The sequence below is a fragment of the Parasteatoda tepidariorum genome, chromosome 10 (assembly GCF_043381705.1).
Source record: "Parasteatoda tepidariorum isolate YZ-2023 chromosome 10, CAS_Ptep_4.0, whole genome shotgun sequence".
In the NCBI taxonomy this organism is placed as follows: Eukaryota; Metazoa; Arthropoda; class Arachnida; order Araneae; family Theridiidae; genus Parasteatoda; species Parasteatoda tepidariorum.
In genome coordinates this window covers 14,200,462-14,215,314 of record NC_092213.1, presented here as the reverse complement: position 1 = coordinate 14,215,314, position 14,853 = coordinate 14,200,462, and the positions used below count along the sequence as shown (strand labels likewise).

The 14,853-nt window shown below is 30.0% G+C and overlaps 2 protein-coding genes across 3 annotated transcripts in view; one reads left to right on the top strand and one right to left on the bottom strand.

Annotated features, from left to right (window-relative positions):
- LOC107449418 (uncharacterized) overlaps positions 1–14,853 on the bottom strand; it is a 314,197-nt gene that overhangs the window by 6,430 nt on the left and 292,914 nt on the right. The gene's annotated exons all lie outside the window — the stretch shown is intronic.
- Positions 8,040–14,853, top strand: part of LOC107446577 (lysosomal acid lipase/cholesteryl ester hydrolase) — a 37,899-nt gene continuing 31,085 nt past the window's right edge. The window contains exon 1 of the mRNA XM_043053970.2: positions 8,040–8,361. Coding sequence (XP_042909904.1) covers positions 8,218–8,361 — 144 coding nt within the window. The 5' untranslated portion in view covers positions 8,040–8,217. The remainder of the gene's footprint in view (positions 8,362–14,853) is intronic.

Here is a 14,853-nt window from a genome sequence, read left to right as displayed (position 1 = left end):
AAAGATTTCTAATCGAATTGCTGGCATGGCTTCATCAAAGATGTATATTTCTATGGTGTGAATTTGAAAAGAAATGGCTGACATCAAATGACTGATACTAAAAATGACGATGACATTTAAAATGACTGATGTTAAAAATGACTGATGTTAAAAATGACTATGACTTTGACAATAAAAATGATTTTAAAAAATGACTGATACTAAAAGTGAGTTTGTAATTGAAAAAAAAATTTACCATCTTAAAAAAAAAAAAAAAAAAAAAAAAAAAAAANAAAAAAAAAAAAAAAAAAAAAAACCAGGGCGATGTCCATCGAGTGTAATAATATTATTTTATGCAGCATGCTAATCCCAGCGGAATAGCTTTTTGTAAACTATTTCGTTGGAATACACTCGTAAAGCTCCCACAAAATGACATCTGTGCTGACCCTCACCTCCACGTGGTATCGCTTGGGCAACGGTTTATCCGGCTAACGAGGGCAGCGGACGTGGGAGCACATGTAATATGCTAAAGAATTCAACTATTCTACCAACTGATATTATCAAAACAACAACTAAATTCTAAAATAAGGAATGTTCAAGTTAAGGAAAGGAGCACAAATAAGTCACATTTAAAAGCAAGCCGATTGGAGAAACTTTCACACGAGTGCAAAATCTCTAAATTTATCTAATTACCGATACACCTTTTAGTGTGAAAATTAACCAGTCTTTAATTTTCAAATTTAAAAAAGTATCTGTGATTTTCGCCAAAACCGACTTCTTAGTCAAGAATTTCTTATGACCCACCTTTCAAGAAGAAGGAACTTTCGGAATTAAGACTTTAAATCCATCACAAATGACCGTGCACTAAAAAAAAACGGGAAAATAGGTTTTTTTTTTAATGGTGCCATTAAAGAAAAACCAAGTACCCGCCATTAAAAAAAACGGAAAAATAGGTTTTTTTAAATGGCGGGTACTTGGGGTTTGTCCCATTGGTCACAGAAATGCCAGAACTGCTACTCTCTTCTCGTTACTCAGTGGGCACCTGTGGCGAAGCCACGGCTGTGGAGCAGCGTCACCCACGTCACATAGCCACAAACCCGTTTATAGGGCGGGTCACATTCACACAGAGAGGAAAGGACATAGAACACAGAGAGAAAGAATCATCCATGCCCTGAGCAGGATTCGAACCCGCGGCCAATGGCTCCGCAGTCAGACACGCTAACCACTCGGCCACGAAAAAATAGGTAAAAGCTCAAGACAATAATGAAACTTAAATTCGTAAGAGAATTATAGGATGCATAAATCAATAGAAACTGCAGAAGTATTTTTGAAAATAAAACTTTGAAAAAGTTTTGAAACCTAAACTTTGAATTTTTATAATAATATGTTTTTGCTCATTTAAAAGAATAATTATTTTTAGTGTTCGCTTCTTTTTGTGCATTATATAACGGAAGTAGTGATTAAATAATACGATTGTACTTTAAAATCTTCATTCAACTTGTATTTTAAATATGAAAGCTTTTAATATAAAAGTATTAAAAAAAAGTCTTTGCAACTATTAATTTAAGATTAAATTGAGTATACTTATGTAGGACGTATAATGAGTTTATTCCCGTCTAAAAAGAGGATAGTATACCTGTATACTTTGAAAGACGTAGACTGAAGCGAAAATGTGTATTAAGTGCAAATAAAGCAAAGAATTGGTCATACTACAGTTTCAGTTTCCGAAACAAGAACACTGAGTAAAGTTACGGTTAGACAATGAGGGAGGTTTGAACTTAGAAAACTGAAACTCTAATTTGTCTATATCTGTATTTAATTTGTACTGTCTTATCTGTTTTGTTTGTCTTATCTGTATTTAATTTACATAAATAATGTAATTTTACATGGCAAAATAGAAAAAATTGAGGGAAATCAATCGAACAGTTCCTGAGAAATCAAATTTTAAAGAAGCCGTATTTTCAAAGTTCCATACTTAAAATCATTATATTTAGAATTTTATAGAAAAATAATAAATCTCTACGACATTTCGATAATAGAACTTCAAAAATAGTTAGCAATATATAGGAAAACAAACAGCAAAAGCATTGTTGATTTGAAATATAGAAACATTGACAGTTATTTTGAATTCTTTTGGATGCAATGCTGTTTATTGCTGTAGAGACTCCAGATAGTACTGCAAGATTGCAAGGTAGAACGAAAAAAATTAAATTAAGAAAACAATTCCTATGTTTATTCGTTGCTGAACATAGATATTACCATAGATATACCGTAGATATTTATATGATATTATATGGTGACACACGACTCACCATGGACTTATGGTAGAGGGAAGTACCATAGTTTTATGTTAAATTGACTGAAACACATACACATGCTTCAATTAGGAGTGGGTATAGTAGCGGAAAGAAGCAGGTGTGTTTTACTGCAACTCTAATGGTTCCATGGTGAATTATTTTCAATTGTTTTAAAAAAAACAAGTAAATGAATAAATAAATAATTTCATTATTTTTAACATTATTTATTTTTAAAATTTCTTCTTAGACGTCTAGTAGACAGCTAAGCAAGCGTCACGCCGATACCCAGACAAAGGCGAAATTCGGGCAAAAATACCTTTTTTTTATAATTTACTTTCTTTGTCATCGTTTTTTTTTTTTCCTTCGAATTTTCGACTTATTTGATTTTTAAACTTTTTTTGAATTCATCAATATTTTACTAGTTTTGACAACCATTATTTAGAATCTGTAAACTTTGTCTCTTTTATAACAACTTGATTTCAGACTGAAATGATTTTAAAAGAATTTAGAACCAAATTATCTCTCGCTGCTGCAACAGAGTAATGCGAATTGTGGTAATGTAATTCATATTTTTACAATATTTTGAAACTTAAAGTATGCGTAAGACAAATTTTTATTATGCACATATGGTTAAATTTGCTATTGCATATATCAAAATTTCGCTATATGTTTATAGCTAAAGAGTTGTAAAATTTTACTATAGATAAAACCCCATAGGGATATTCTATAGTATTACTTAAAGTAAACATATGACAAATTTTTCTAAGGGATCCTCGGGCATTACATTTCATCATAATAACACTTCGGAGTAACATTTCCCTCATCTATTCAGTTCCACTTTAGAAAAATATTTAAGCTATGGGGGAAAAAAGAATGTGCAATCACTTTAATTTTCTTAAGAATTGTTGTCTCAACATCAATGATTTTCCTGTTGTCAGTTTTTGAAAACCATTAGTCTAGTTTAGATCACACTGTATCAAATTAATGTTAAATATTTAATTTTCTCAAATCAATTATTTTCTTGTTTTAATTAAATTATAAACTTGTGTTTTCATGATCAAAACATGCGTTAGTATAGAAGTGTTTCCATTATTTTTTCCAAACCCCTGTACTCATCCAAACAATATATTAAAATAATAATAAGTATGTATTTATATTTAAATACGTTCTAAACATTCATTGTTGAATTAATTTCAGTTTTCTTTGTGATACATTTATACGAAATACATTGTGAATGCATTTAAACCAGACTGGATTTATTGAATTGGAACTTGTATTTACTAAAATAAAAACTTTCTATGTTAAGAAGGTAATTTGATAATACTTAAAAGTGAGCATAAGGTATTCTATGATTCCTTCATTTCATAATACACTTTTTAATTATGCAGCTGTAATAATGCTGAATTTCATTCAAAATTAAATAAAAACCGAAATCAAAGTTATATTCTTTTTATCTTTTCTTTTATCTTTTTTTCCTCCATTTTTTTGAATGAGTCAGGTTATTTGAAATGTGTGTATTCCTATGGAAGATTTTAATCTTTTTTTCCCCACTCAGTGGTGGGGAAAAGCTCAGTGAGCTAAACAAAAATAAATAAATAATAGTGTACTAAAGTGAAAGAAGTGAATAATGTTATCTATGTAAAATGCATTTTTCTTACTTATTCTCTTGCTTGATTGTTCAATAATTTATTGTATAATTTATTTTTTGAATAAAAAGTATGCTATAAAAGTCTTCCCCTAGCTTACAAAAATATTAATTTTTAACTGCAACAGTTTGTATTTTATTAGTATAAAAAAGGGAAAAGGTCATTAATTTGGAGTTCATTAAAAAAAGAATGCACCAAAATTTGGATTTATATTTTAAAAATTGTCTACGTGATGTATGGATGTTTTTTCCAGGAAAATTTGAATTTTGATGAGGAGCGAAATAAAATGAATTGCCCACACCCGTCCCTCATCTGTGATGGGGACAAAAAAAACGAAGAATTTGAAGTTTTTTCTTATATTGCATAAGATAAATGCAGATGTAGGCACTACGCCATAAGAGCAATAGACTTTATATTTACGAGTCGCTTTGTTTTTAATGTTAAGTACAATAAAACAACTTCTATGTTTTTGAAGGGAAACTTCTAATGCGGCTTCCAACAAGGTTGCGTTAAACATTTAACGCTACCATGCAGGGGGTATGAAAGCACTGTTGCGTTAAACGTTCAACGCTCCTGGGGAGGGGGAATAGAAAGAGACAGATCGAGAGTGAATGCGTGGCACTCGAACGCATGCGCGTAGAAAATGATAATTAAAAGATGCGATCAATTGTGAATTGTAAGCAATGTTAATGAAGTTTGTCTTAAAGAAACAATATGATTTCACTAAAAATCAATTTCTACNAAAAAAAAAGAATTTGAAGTTTTTCCTTATATTGGATAAGATGAATGCGGATGTAGGCACTTCCGCCATAAGAGCAATAGACTTTTTATATAAGAGTCATTTTGTTTTCAGTGTTAAGTACAATAAAACAAGTTCTATGTTTTTCTCAATCCTTGAGTTCATGCTGTATGAGATAAAAAAAAAGAAGAAAAGGTCCTGCTAAAAGCGCCATAGAAAATTTAAGTATCCTACTTTCCAGAGTGAGCCAACCGGCCTGTGTAGGGGTCAGGGAACTGGCCTAGCATCAGAAAGATTCTGGGTTCGAATCTCGGGCAAGGCATGGATGTTCTTTCCTTCTCTGCACTATCTGTCCCTACTGTGGGAGCAACGTTGGCCCACCTAATATGGTGCCCCTCCCCTGAAAGAGTGGCCAACAAGTCTGCCCTGAAGATGCCTTTATGACCCAGGTCATTATCCAGATGGGCATTGGAAAAAGAAAAAAAAACTTTCCAGAGTGAGCATGTAAACATCTTATTCACCTATTACTGAACATCTTATTCACCTATGTATTCTCACATTTTATGTTAAAAGTCTTAACCCTTTGCAGATGTATGATAGCTTTCAGGCACCAATTCTGTTTGCTGGGATGCTGACTGCTTCACTTTCGGTAAGACATTTTATGAGGTGGTTAAGAATTAAAAAATAAAACTTGCATAATTTTGTTTCCCTTGGCCCAATGCTATAGAAGGCAAATCACAAAATAATTCGAACAAGGTGGCATGGTAAAATTGACATATTTGAATTATTTAAATGCAGCGGTGGGCAACACAACGTATCCACAAAGCGGATACGTCATATCCACACGTTAATCATATCCACAAAGCGGAGCATGTTGGGCATCTTTGCTTTTGCGCGTCGATAGACTATGGTCGCAAAGCGTTAATACATGAAACGAGTCTGACATGAAAGTTACTTATTTTTAATAATTATCATTCGTGACTTAATGTGATTTTTAGAGTTGTGTTACACATGCAAACTTTATATAAAAGCTTTATTAAAACTAATATTAAACTTCTTATAAAAAGTTAAGAATTACCAAAGATGCTTTAATTATGTTTTGTAATTACGATTAAATTGCGTTCAAATCATATGCAAATTACAATGAAACAAATGAACGATTAAAACAGGTTTCCCACTGCTCAGGGAGAACAGGAAAAACCTGATATTGTCAGGGAATTTTATTTTACTTGCAAAAATCAGGGAATAGTCAGGGCAAGTTGCAATTTTTTTCACAAAAACCTGGAGAATTCCTATTTTTATACCTGGAAAATAACCAGTCTTAAAATTGTCAGTAGCAGTAATTAGTTATTGAGAATCGAATTAAACAATTCTAAATCTTTTACAATTATTTGTTGTAAAAATTTCACATTTTAGTCAAACTGAAATGCTCCCATACTCATTTAATTATATTTTTTTACGCAGAAAATTTAATATTTGGCATAAAAAACAAGAGAATAAAAGTTTTCTGATGAAAAACTGCAGAATATGGATAAAATATGGTCTTGATTTTAATTGTAATTTACCTGGAATAACTGGAAAGGTCAGGGAATTTTTTTTTTTAAATTGAGTGGGTACCTTGTTTAAAAGCCGTTATGCTCTTGCCTTTCACCAATATCTGAACATTTTCAATAAATATATTTATCAAGCCTTTTATAAATAAAGTAATAACTAGAAAAGTTTAGATCCAAATAGAATGGAATGTCGAAGAATTACCAAAGTTATTTTCCCAAGAACTAGGATAAAAAGGGTTAAGTATGATTTAATGTACTAATTAAGTCTTTTAATTACTATTTGTATAGCTATATAAAATGAAAGATTATGTAAACTGTTAATAAAAAGATAACAAATTTGTTACATTACAAAAAGTTAAAGATCCTTAAAATTTTGTTCTTAAGTCTATCACAAAGCTTTCGAACTCTAAAGAGTTTTATCTTGAAATTATCTACAGCATATTGTTAAATACAGATAAATCACTAAGCTTTCCCTTTTTTCTCAACTATCACTGTTTAATTTTAAAATTTAAAAAAAAACTTATTAGTTACCGAACAAACCATTGCTGAAATTTAAAAGAAATAAATGCTGATAAATTATTTCTGTTACACAAGCTAAAAATATTTTTATTCTCATCTTATTTATGATAGGCATTAAAAGATTAAGTGAATAGTCGGAAAAGGATTAATTTAACTCAAATATGACATAAATGACATTCAAGTAAAAAAGAATAAATAATGATAGAAAATAACTCTAGTATGATTAAAATGTATTCACTCAAAGCATACAATTTATTAATCAAAAATAATTTATATTCACTCAAATTTCAGTTAAAATAATGCACTCAAATGATTTTAATAGTTTATAAAAAAAATTTGAAAATTACTCAAATTTGAGTTAAAACAATCCACTCAAGTGATACAGATTATCAATCAAAAACAGTTGAAAATCACTCAAGAAAGATTCACTCTAGTAACACTGATAGTTAATCAAACACGATTGAATTTCAGTCAAGTTCGATTTAAAATAATTCACTCTAACTTGAGTGATTTCAATTCACTCTGCGATTTGAGTGAATTTAACTCTAAATGAGAAGGCTCCTTTTTTCCAGACGAATGAGTGAAATTTCGCTCAAGTTGGGTTATTTTAACTCGTTCATTTTAAGCGAGTAAGGCATACATTTTGTTACATTATTTAGAAAGAGGTAATTTTACATACCAAAAAAAAAAATTTTGCGAAATCGATCGAGTAGTTCCTGAGAAATCAAATTTTAAAAAATACGTCTTCCTAAAAATTCGATTCTTTGGAACAATTTGATCGATTTCGCTCAAATTTTATAGTTCGCCATGTAAAATTACAGCCTTTAAAATAATGTAAAAAATTGTAAACCTTACAATTGAAGACTTTTTAGACTATTATTATATGTAATTAAAAAAATAATAAATATTTACTGAAAGTAATATTTTGCATGATATTATCTTTGGATAAACGAATTTTATAATTGTATGCAAATTTTTTCCATTCACTTACAAAATTCTCGACATATGACGAAATACGCACAAAGTGAAATTAACTATGAAATTCGACGGTATCGTGACACCGTTCTTTAAAAGTTTCATAATGTTTAAGTTAAAAGCACGTGAGTTTGATGGAAATGATTAAATAGCAATGGTAATTTTATGGTAATAATGATAAGGATACAACCGAAGAAAGGAAAACGCTTTTGATCTGAAGTAAAACGAATTGAAAGTCAAATATCACGATTATTTCTGCGAAAATGAATGCAATTGTGAATGCGACGTCATAAACAGCTGAAAGAATTCTTTGTAATACATTTTTTTTCCTGATTCATGATGAACGCGCGAAACGAGAATCATTACATCAGTTTATTTTTTTTTAACTTAACAACATTTAGAAGGAAGGAACTACCAGGAAATATAGTTAACTGCCTTTAACGATCGGTGTTGATATGATATTCGATAATTAACAAAAGGTGTAAATATTCTAGTAAACAAACAAGTGTATGTGGGAAAAAAAACAAATGGAATTACTACTTGTGTTTGGGACCGTATACATATTACCGCAACTGATTTTTTGTTATGATATTCCAAAAAATATAAAATTTCAAGGAAACTATACTTATGAGCCAGATATATACAGAAATGTGGTAAGTTGAAATTTTAAATTTATTCTGAATTAAGTTAAAGTTTCATAAATCTATTTTCAGGTGTTTAGAAATACCTAGTCAAAAGTTATTCTGTAATTTAGATCTTAGGTTTCTCAGCTGTAAAGAGAAACTTTTTAGGCGATCGCATGTCACTTCTCATAGCTCCTACACAATATCCGACGACTTGTTTTGAAATACTTGAGAGCTTTTTTATTCTTTGGATCAACGTTGCTCCAAAGTAAAGACGCAAATTCATTTTTGAGTTTAACTCAAAAAATAACCAAATCAAATGGAATTTTGCTTGAAAATATATCAAAATCAAAACAAAAATGATGATAATAAAAGGTAATGGCACGGACTCAAAGTCACGAGCTAGTGGGCATAACAGCAAGATAGTCCGAAAAGGATGGAATAAAAGGGAGCTAGCGATGTGTTTAGAATAAGCAGAACTAAGAATAAGTAAGACGATGCAGGTTTCATCAAAAAGAAAAAAATAACTCTTATCATGTTGTTTATAAGGTTGAAAAATCTTTTAGAACAATAAATCTAAGATCTTGTACCAATAAGTCCCATTCCTCCATTGAAGCAGCTCTTAGCCTGGAAGATTTTGGGGAGGGAGAAAAACAATCTACTATTATTCTTCCAAGAGGATCACAGACATATTCTACGAGATTCAAGCCTAGAGATCTACCTAGCCTATTTATTCTCTGAATCTTCGACTTTGAGGTATTCAACGACCTGTTCTGTTCGGCACTGTGTTGACGTATATTGCCATTAATAAAAATAAACTGCAGTCCAACAACGCCTCTGAACAATCTTATATAGGGCTTTAAGATTTCAACCCTATGACTCAGCGAAGTCAAGGAGACTTTCTGAAAGGCTCGCAACCTTTCAATATCATGCTAGTTCAGACCATAAAAACTAGATATCCAAATAGTGATCAACTTCCATGATATTTGAGGTATAATAGTGGGTCCCTTGCTCTCTTTGTATGAGATCACATTAATATTCGTTGTTCAATATGGTTTGGTATTCATCAGTGGCCAGTCAGATCTCCAGATATGACTACCTTGAAGTATCTCTTGAATGACTTTGGCAGAACAATGGCTCTTTGTCATCCGCCTTTTAAAAACTTAGCTAAGAAGTATGTCAGAGCTAAGAAGTATGTTAATGGAAGCTTAAGATTTATTGCTCTAAGACGTTCGCTTTATTGTCCCAAAATATTTATCATCTTTTTTATGAATGTCCGTTGTGAGACCTGCAATGCCACCAGACCTGGTGTTATATATCTTATTAAATTTCCTTTGGCATACAATTTCTGGATACCAACCTTTGACGCTCATGAACTCATATTTATACCATAGCCATTTGTCAGTTTCGTTTTTGTCATGCTTTGATATCTTTTCTTTTAAAATTTCGTTTGATTTTGTTTATTATTTGAGTTGCAGGCAAAAATGTGTTTATTCTTGAATTTTTGAATATGAGTGTATTTAAGGAACAGCTTGACAATTGTAGTATTCCTGATAATTGAATATGAATTTCAGATATATTCAGAGTAACAGTCACTAAACACTCACTGATGTGAGTTAAGTGTACAAAAAAAATTATAAATTTCAATTATAATTAATTAAGTAATAAATAAAAATAATAATTAATAACAATTCATTATAGTAATTAATAACAATAATAATTAATAACAGACATTAATAATAATAATAATAAATTATAAATTAATATTTTTTTGCACCAGTTCCGCTTATTTTAAAAAACACAAAATTATAAATTTTCAAATAGTTTCATGGCAAAAAAAATCACTTCGTTGTAAGGTTATTTGATTATTCAATTTCTATTGCTAAATGGGAGATTTTTTTCAAGAACAAAAAAATTTTGTATAAAAAATTTTTTGGTTTTCATTTTAATAACCAAATTTTTCTTCTTTAGAAAATGTCTTTCGTTTCTTTACTTTTTGGGTAAAAGAAGTTATTTAAACTACCTAGGCATAATGTAAGGGATTTTCAAATAGTCTATCTACATCAAAATCTGAAATAAAACCAAATTAAAAAGCGAGTGATAATCACCAGGACCCTTGGGCCATCAAATTATCTGTGCTGCAGACTTAATTTCTAACTAGTCAAATTTCCTCGACTAGTGTTTTAGACCAAAGCGGTTCTCGATTTCTTTCTCCCCGACTTTTAAAAAACGTTCATTAGCAGGTGTAAATATGCTAACTAAAAGAACGATAATTTAATTTAGAGATATTTAATGTGAATGAAATTTTTTTGTGTTTCATCCTTAAGTCTTTAAAATTAGGATTTATGTTAGGCATTTGAATTCGCTAGTCTGCAGCTGCTATGTTTCCGTTGTATAAGCTAAGTCTAGTAGCTTTTGCCGTTTAAGTTGAAACTGAACAAAATTAATAAGCTTAATCATGATTTTTGGAAAAGAACTGTTCTAAGACTGGTTATCAGAGAAAATTGATACTTATTCTTGAAGTTGTTTATTTTATTTTGAATTAAAAAGTTGGATGAGAAATACTGATGAAATCATTTGTAAATTCATTTTTAAGTATTTATTCAATTTATTGTTATTGAAAAAAAATTTTAATTTGCTATTTTTTTAAATAATTTTACATTTATAATTTCATAAAAATAACTTAATATTGAAAAAGTAATGGATTAGTGATTGGATACAAATATGTTACAGATTTCAAAAATCATGACTGGTTAAAAAAAAAAAGTCCCAATTCATGAAACCCTTGTGACCTTTCCACGGAACACTAGGGGTCCACGGAACACTGTTTAAGAACCTCGTTTAATACTTTCATTTCTTTTGGCTAATTTATTATATTTTATCTCAAGTCACGATGGACATAAGTAACTTGATTTTCTTGTAAATTTAGTATATAGTTTTGCAAATACTTCTTTATTACTCTTTTATATTACTTCTGTATTAACCTCATTATTTTACTAATTTCCATTTTTGTACCTGGCACCTCCCTTCCCCCACGCAATCCCCCAATCTAGAAATCCTTATTTCATGTCTTAATTAAATCGATGAATCAGTCACAGAGGTATTCGTTATTTCCAACATTCCGTCTAAAATAAAAATGAGCAATGTCTATTGTTTACGTTAAAAACAGGTTAAAAATTGCTATTATTTGATGATTAAAAAATAATTTTTTTTAACTATTATGTTTCAATCAAAAAGTTTTATAACTTTCTCATTAAAACGTTGCCGCACACTTTTAATTCTGGCTCAGAAACACACTTTTTACCCCAATAGTTTTAGACTGATGTGAAATTGCACGTTTGAATAAATTCACGTTTTGACGTGCAATTTCATGAAATTGTACGTCAATGGGGAGATCAGAAGTGAAAAATTATCACATTTTGTCACAGTTTTTCATGAAAACTGTCGACGTCTGTATCCATCATTTCAACGTCGTCTCAACGTTCTCATTACATTTTTTTGCTCACACACACAAAAAAAGAATTTTCTTTTTATATGCTGTCTAGAATATTACATCTCAGATGTATTAAATAATTAATAAATAAGATGCACTGGAGTATTAATAAAGAAATACATTAACACACTTTTTAATTTTTAAAATGCAGTTGTAGTTCATTTACGTCGCACTACAGCTGCTCAATGGGCTATTCGCGACAGTCTGGGAAACATCCTTGAAGATGATCCGAAGACATGCCATCAGAATTTTGATCATCTACAGAAGGGATGGCACCCCCGCTTTGTGATTGTTGACATTCACCGGTGAAAGTCGACATTCTCTCATTCACGGTAACATTAATATAAAATTTTTAAAAACTAGTTCATTTGTTTTACTATGTGTAAAAACTAATATTAAATCTAGCAACAACAAAAAATATTATTATCATTTTTTTATAAATAGCCATTTTTAGGTGAAAATAAAGCCTTTTTTGCATATGCGTTAAACGCTGTAAAAAATTTTATGACTTAAGACAAAAACTCCTTTGGTTATTTTATTTAGAAGGCTATCAACTTTGTTTTGAACTATTATCTTAAAAGAAGGTGCATATATTACTGAGTTAGTGATCAATGTAGTTAAAACAGCAAATTTTTAAAAGTTTCCGCACTTCTCTTAGCGAAAAAACATGAACATAGTTCACATGTTTTGAAATACAACTTAGTCTGCATTTCAAAACAGGTGAGTCGTAATCATGAACACTCATGAAAAATTGTCGACAATTATTTTAAAAACAACGTGAGATATTGTGTGTATGGTGGTGTAAAATGTGAAAATAATCTGATTTTTAGATAAACGCATTCAAACACTTAAAATTCACTATCCACTATATATCCATTGTCTATCCACTGTCTATCCTTACACAAAAACTGCTATAACTTTGTAAATAAATGGAGTAAGAACGAAAGTAAAATATTTTTAGAAAGCTAAGATTACAGGAATTCTAAATTTATAATAAACTTAATTTCGAAAATTTTGCCCAAAACCACGTTTTTGCACTAGTGCATGTATGATTCTTGATTTATTAAATTTGATTTATATACTTTTTATCACAACTACTTCAAAAAAATTTTTAATCTAATGTGATAAGTCACTTTGTTACAACCGGGATGCCACGGGCGACTAAAAATCTGAAACGTGGTATAAAATCAAGTCATTTTTGCTTATTTATAATGTCTTTTAAATTTCAATTATAACTACCACTTTCACTTGCATTTCAAATCATTCATATTCAAATCAAAAACATTGTTTGCATTTACTTTCATTAGTAAAATGAAAAATATTCGCTATAAAAAGTTCCTAACTTTAATCTTTTTTAATAAAATTTTTAATATTATTAGTCACTTTTTTCTGCCATTTTAGTCACCCGGGAAACCCTTTTACAGTTAATCGGCCTTTTAAAAAGTTGGCAAAAATAATCGAAAATCTGCAAATTTTAGTTTCTAGTTCACTACCGTTTCTTAAAATATTTTGAGGAATCCGGAGCAGTTGGCATCTATGGTTATTCAGTACCGGACATGGTGGACTTCCACTGATTCATCGGATCGGACATGAGTCATAGAGATAAGATAATAACATGGTCAAGCCTATAGTCTGGTATATGGACAACTTCTATCTATGGAATTAGAACAGAATTTTTTAAAATAAAAAGTATGCTTGTATTTGAAAAAAATTTAAATTTTCACACCTCTGCTTAAAATAATTCAACTTCGAAACCATAGTCACCGACAGTGCTCTAGACAAATGACGAGGGAATTTTTCAAATCAACAGACTATACCTGGTTTATAAATAGCTAATGTGAAAATAATTTTCGTCCAGTTATTAATATTTATAGGGATGTCTGAGGTCATTTAAGGCCTGTTTTTATCAATCTTGTAAATAGTGACATTGAGGTAGTACTTTTTAGTGACAAGAATGAAAATTGGAGTGAAAATTTTTTTATAATTTTCTATTCTAGATGAAGATGCATGCTACATAAAAAGCAACCATCAACCTGAGCTTGATTTCTTACTCTTTCAATTTTTCAAATACAAAAATTTCATAAAATCTTGCAGCATCACAATTTAAGGCTTTATCAAAGAATTTGCAATCAAAATTTGCGATATGATGATCTAAATCAGGGATTTCCAACTGGCGGCCCGGGGGCCGCATTCGGACCGCGGAGCCTTGTTTTGTGGCCCGCAAACTAAAATATATTAGTTGTCATTTTTTGTGAACAATTTTCGTAAAAAAATCTTTATGGGTTTAAAATACTTTTCTCGATAATAAAAACCTAATTTCTTCGTTTCTGTAAAATTTAACATACCAACGGTGCAAAAAAAATAAATTATTTCTCAGGTTTTGCATCCAAGAAAATATTTATTCAAATAAAAAAATAATTGTGTATGCTTCTCTCCTTTTATTTAATTTTTTTGTATTTTGTGAATATAATTCAGCATGTGTGTATCAGAAATTTTCTCGAAGAAATTCTCCAATTTAACTTTTTGAGACCATTCATTTAGGCTGAAAATATTTACACACACATTTGTAAATTTAAAATGTAAATATCTATTCTCTGGTGGTTGCAGCAGACAAACCTCTTTTTCTCATTGAACATTTTGTGTGGCACTGTGTAAGTTTTAATACCAACTTTTTTAAAGTTTTATATCTTAACAGTTAGATATCTGTTGCACATTAATTGCTTAATACATAGGTGCACATTAAAGTTATTGTAGCCCGAATTTTTATTATTTATTTAATATTTTTAAAAATATTATTAATAACAATTAAATATTTTTAAAAATCTCCTTCTTATTTTAATTTGTAATTCAATACTTTTGTTTTGTACAACTTGGTAAAAATCTGACAGTAATATTTAATGTTGCTTCCAACATAAAAGAGTTCTACATAAAATTTTGACTAAGTTGCCGCCCGCCATTTGATTTGTGTTTTTAATTGTTGCCCCTGACCTCATGTAAGTTGGAAACCCCTGATCTAAATAATCAATGTT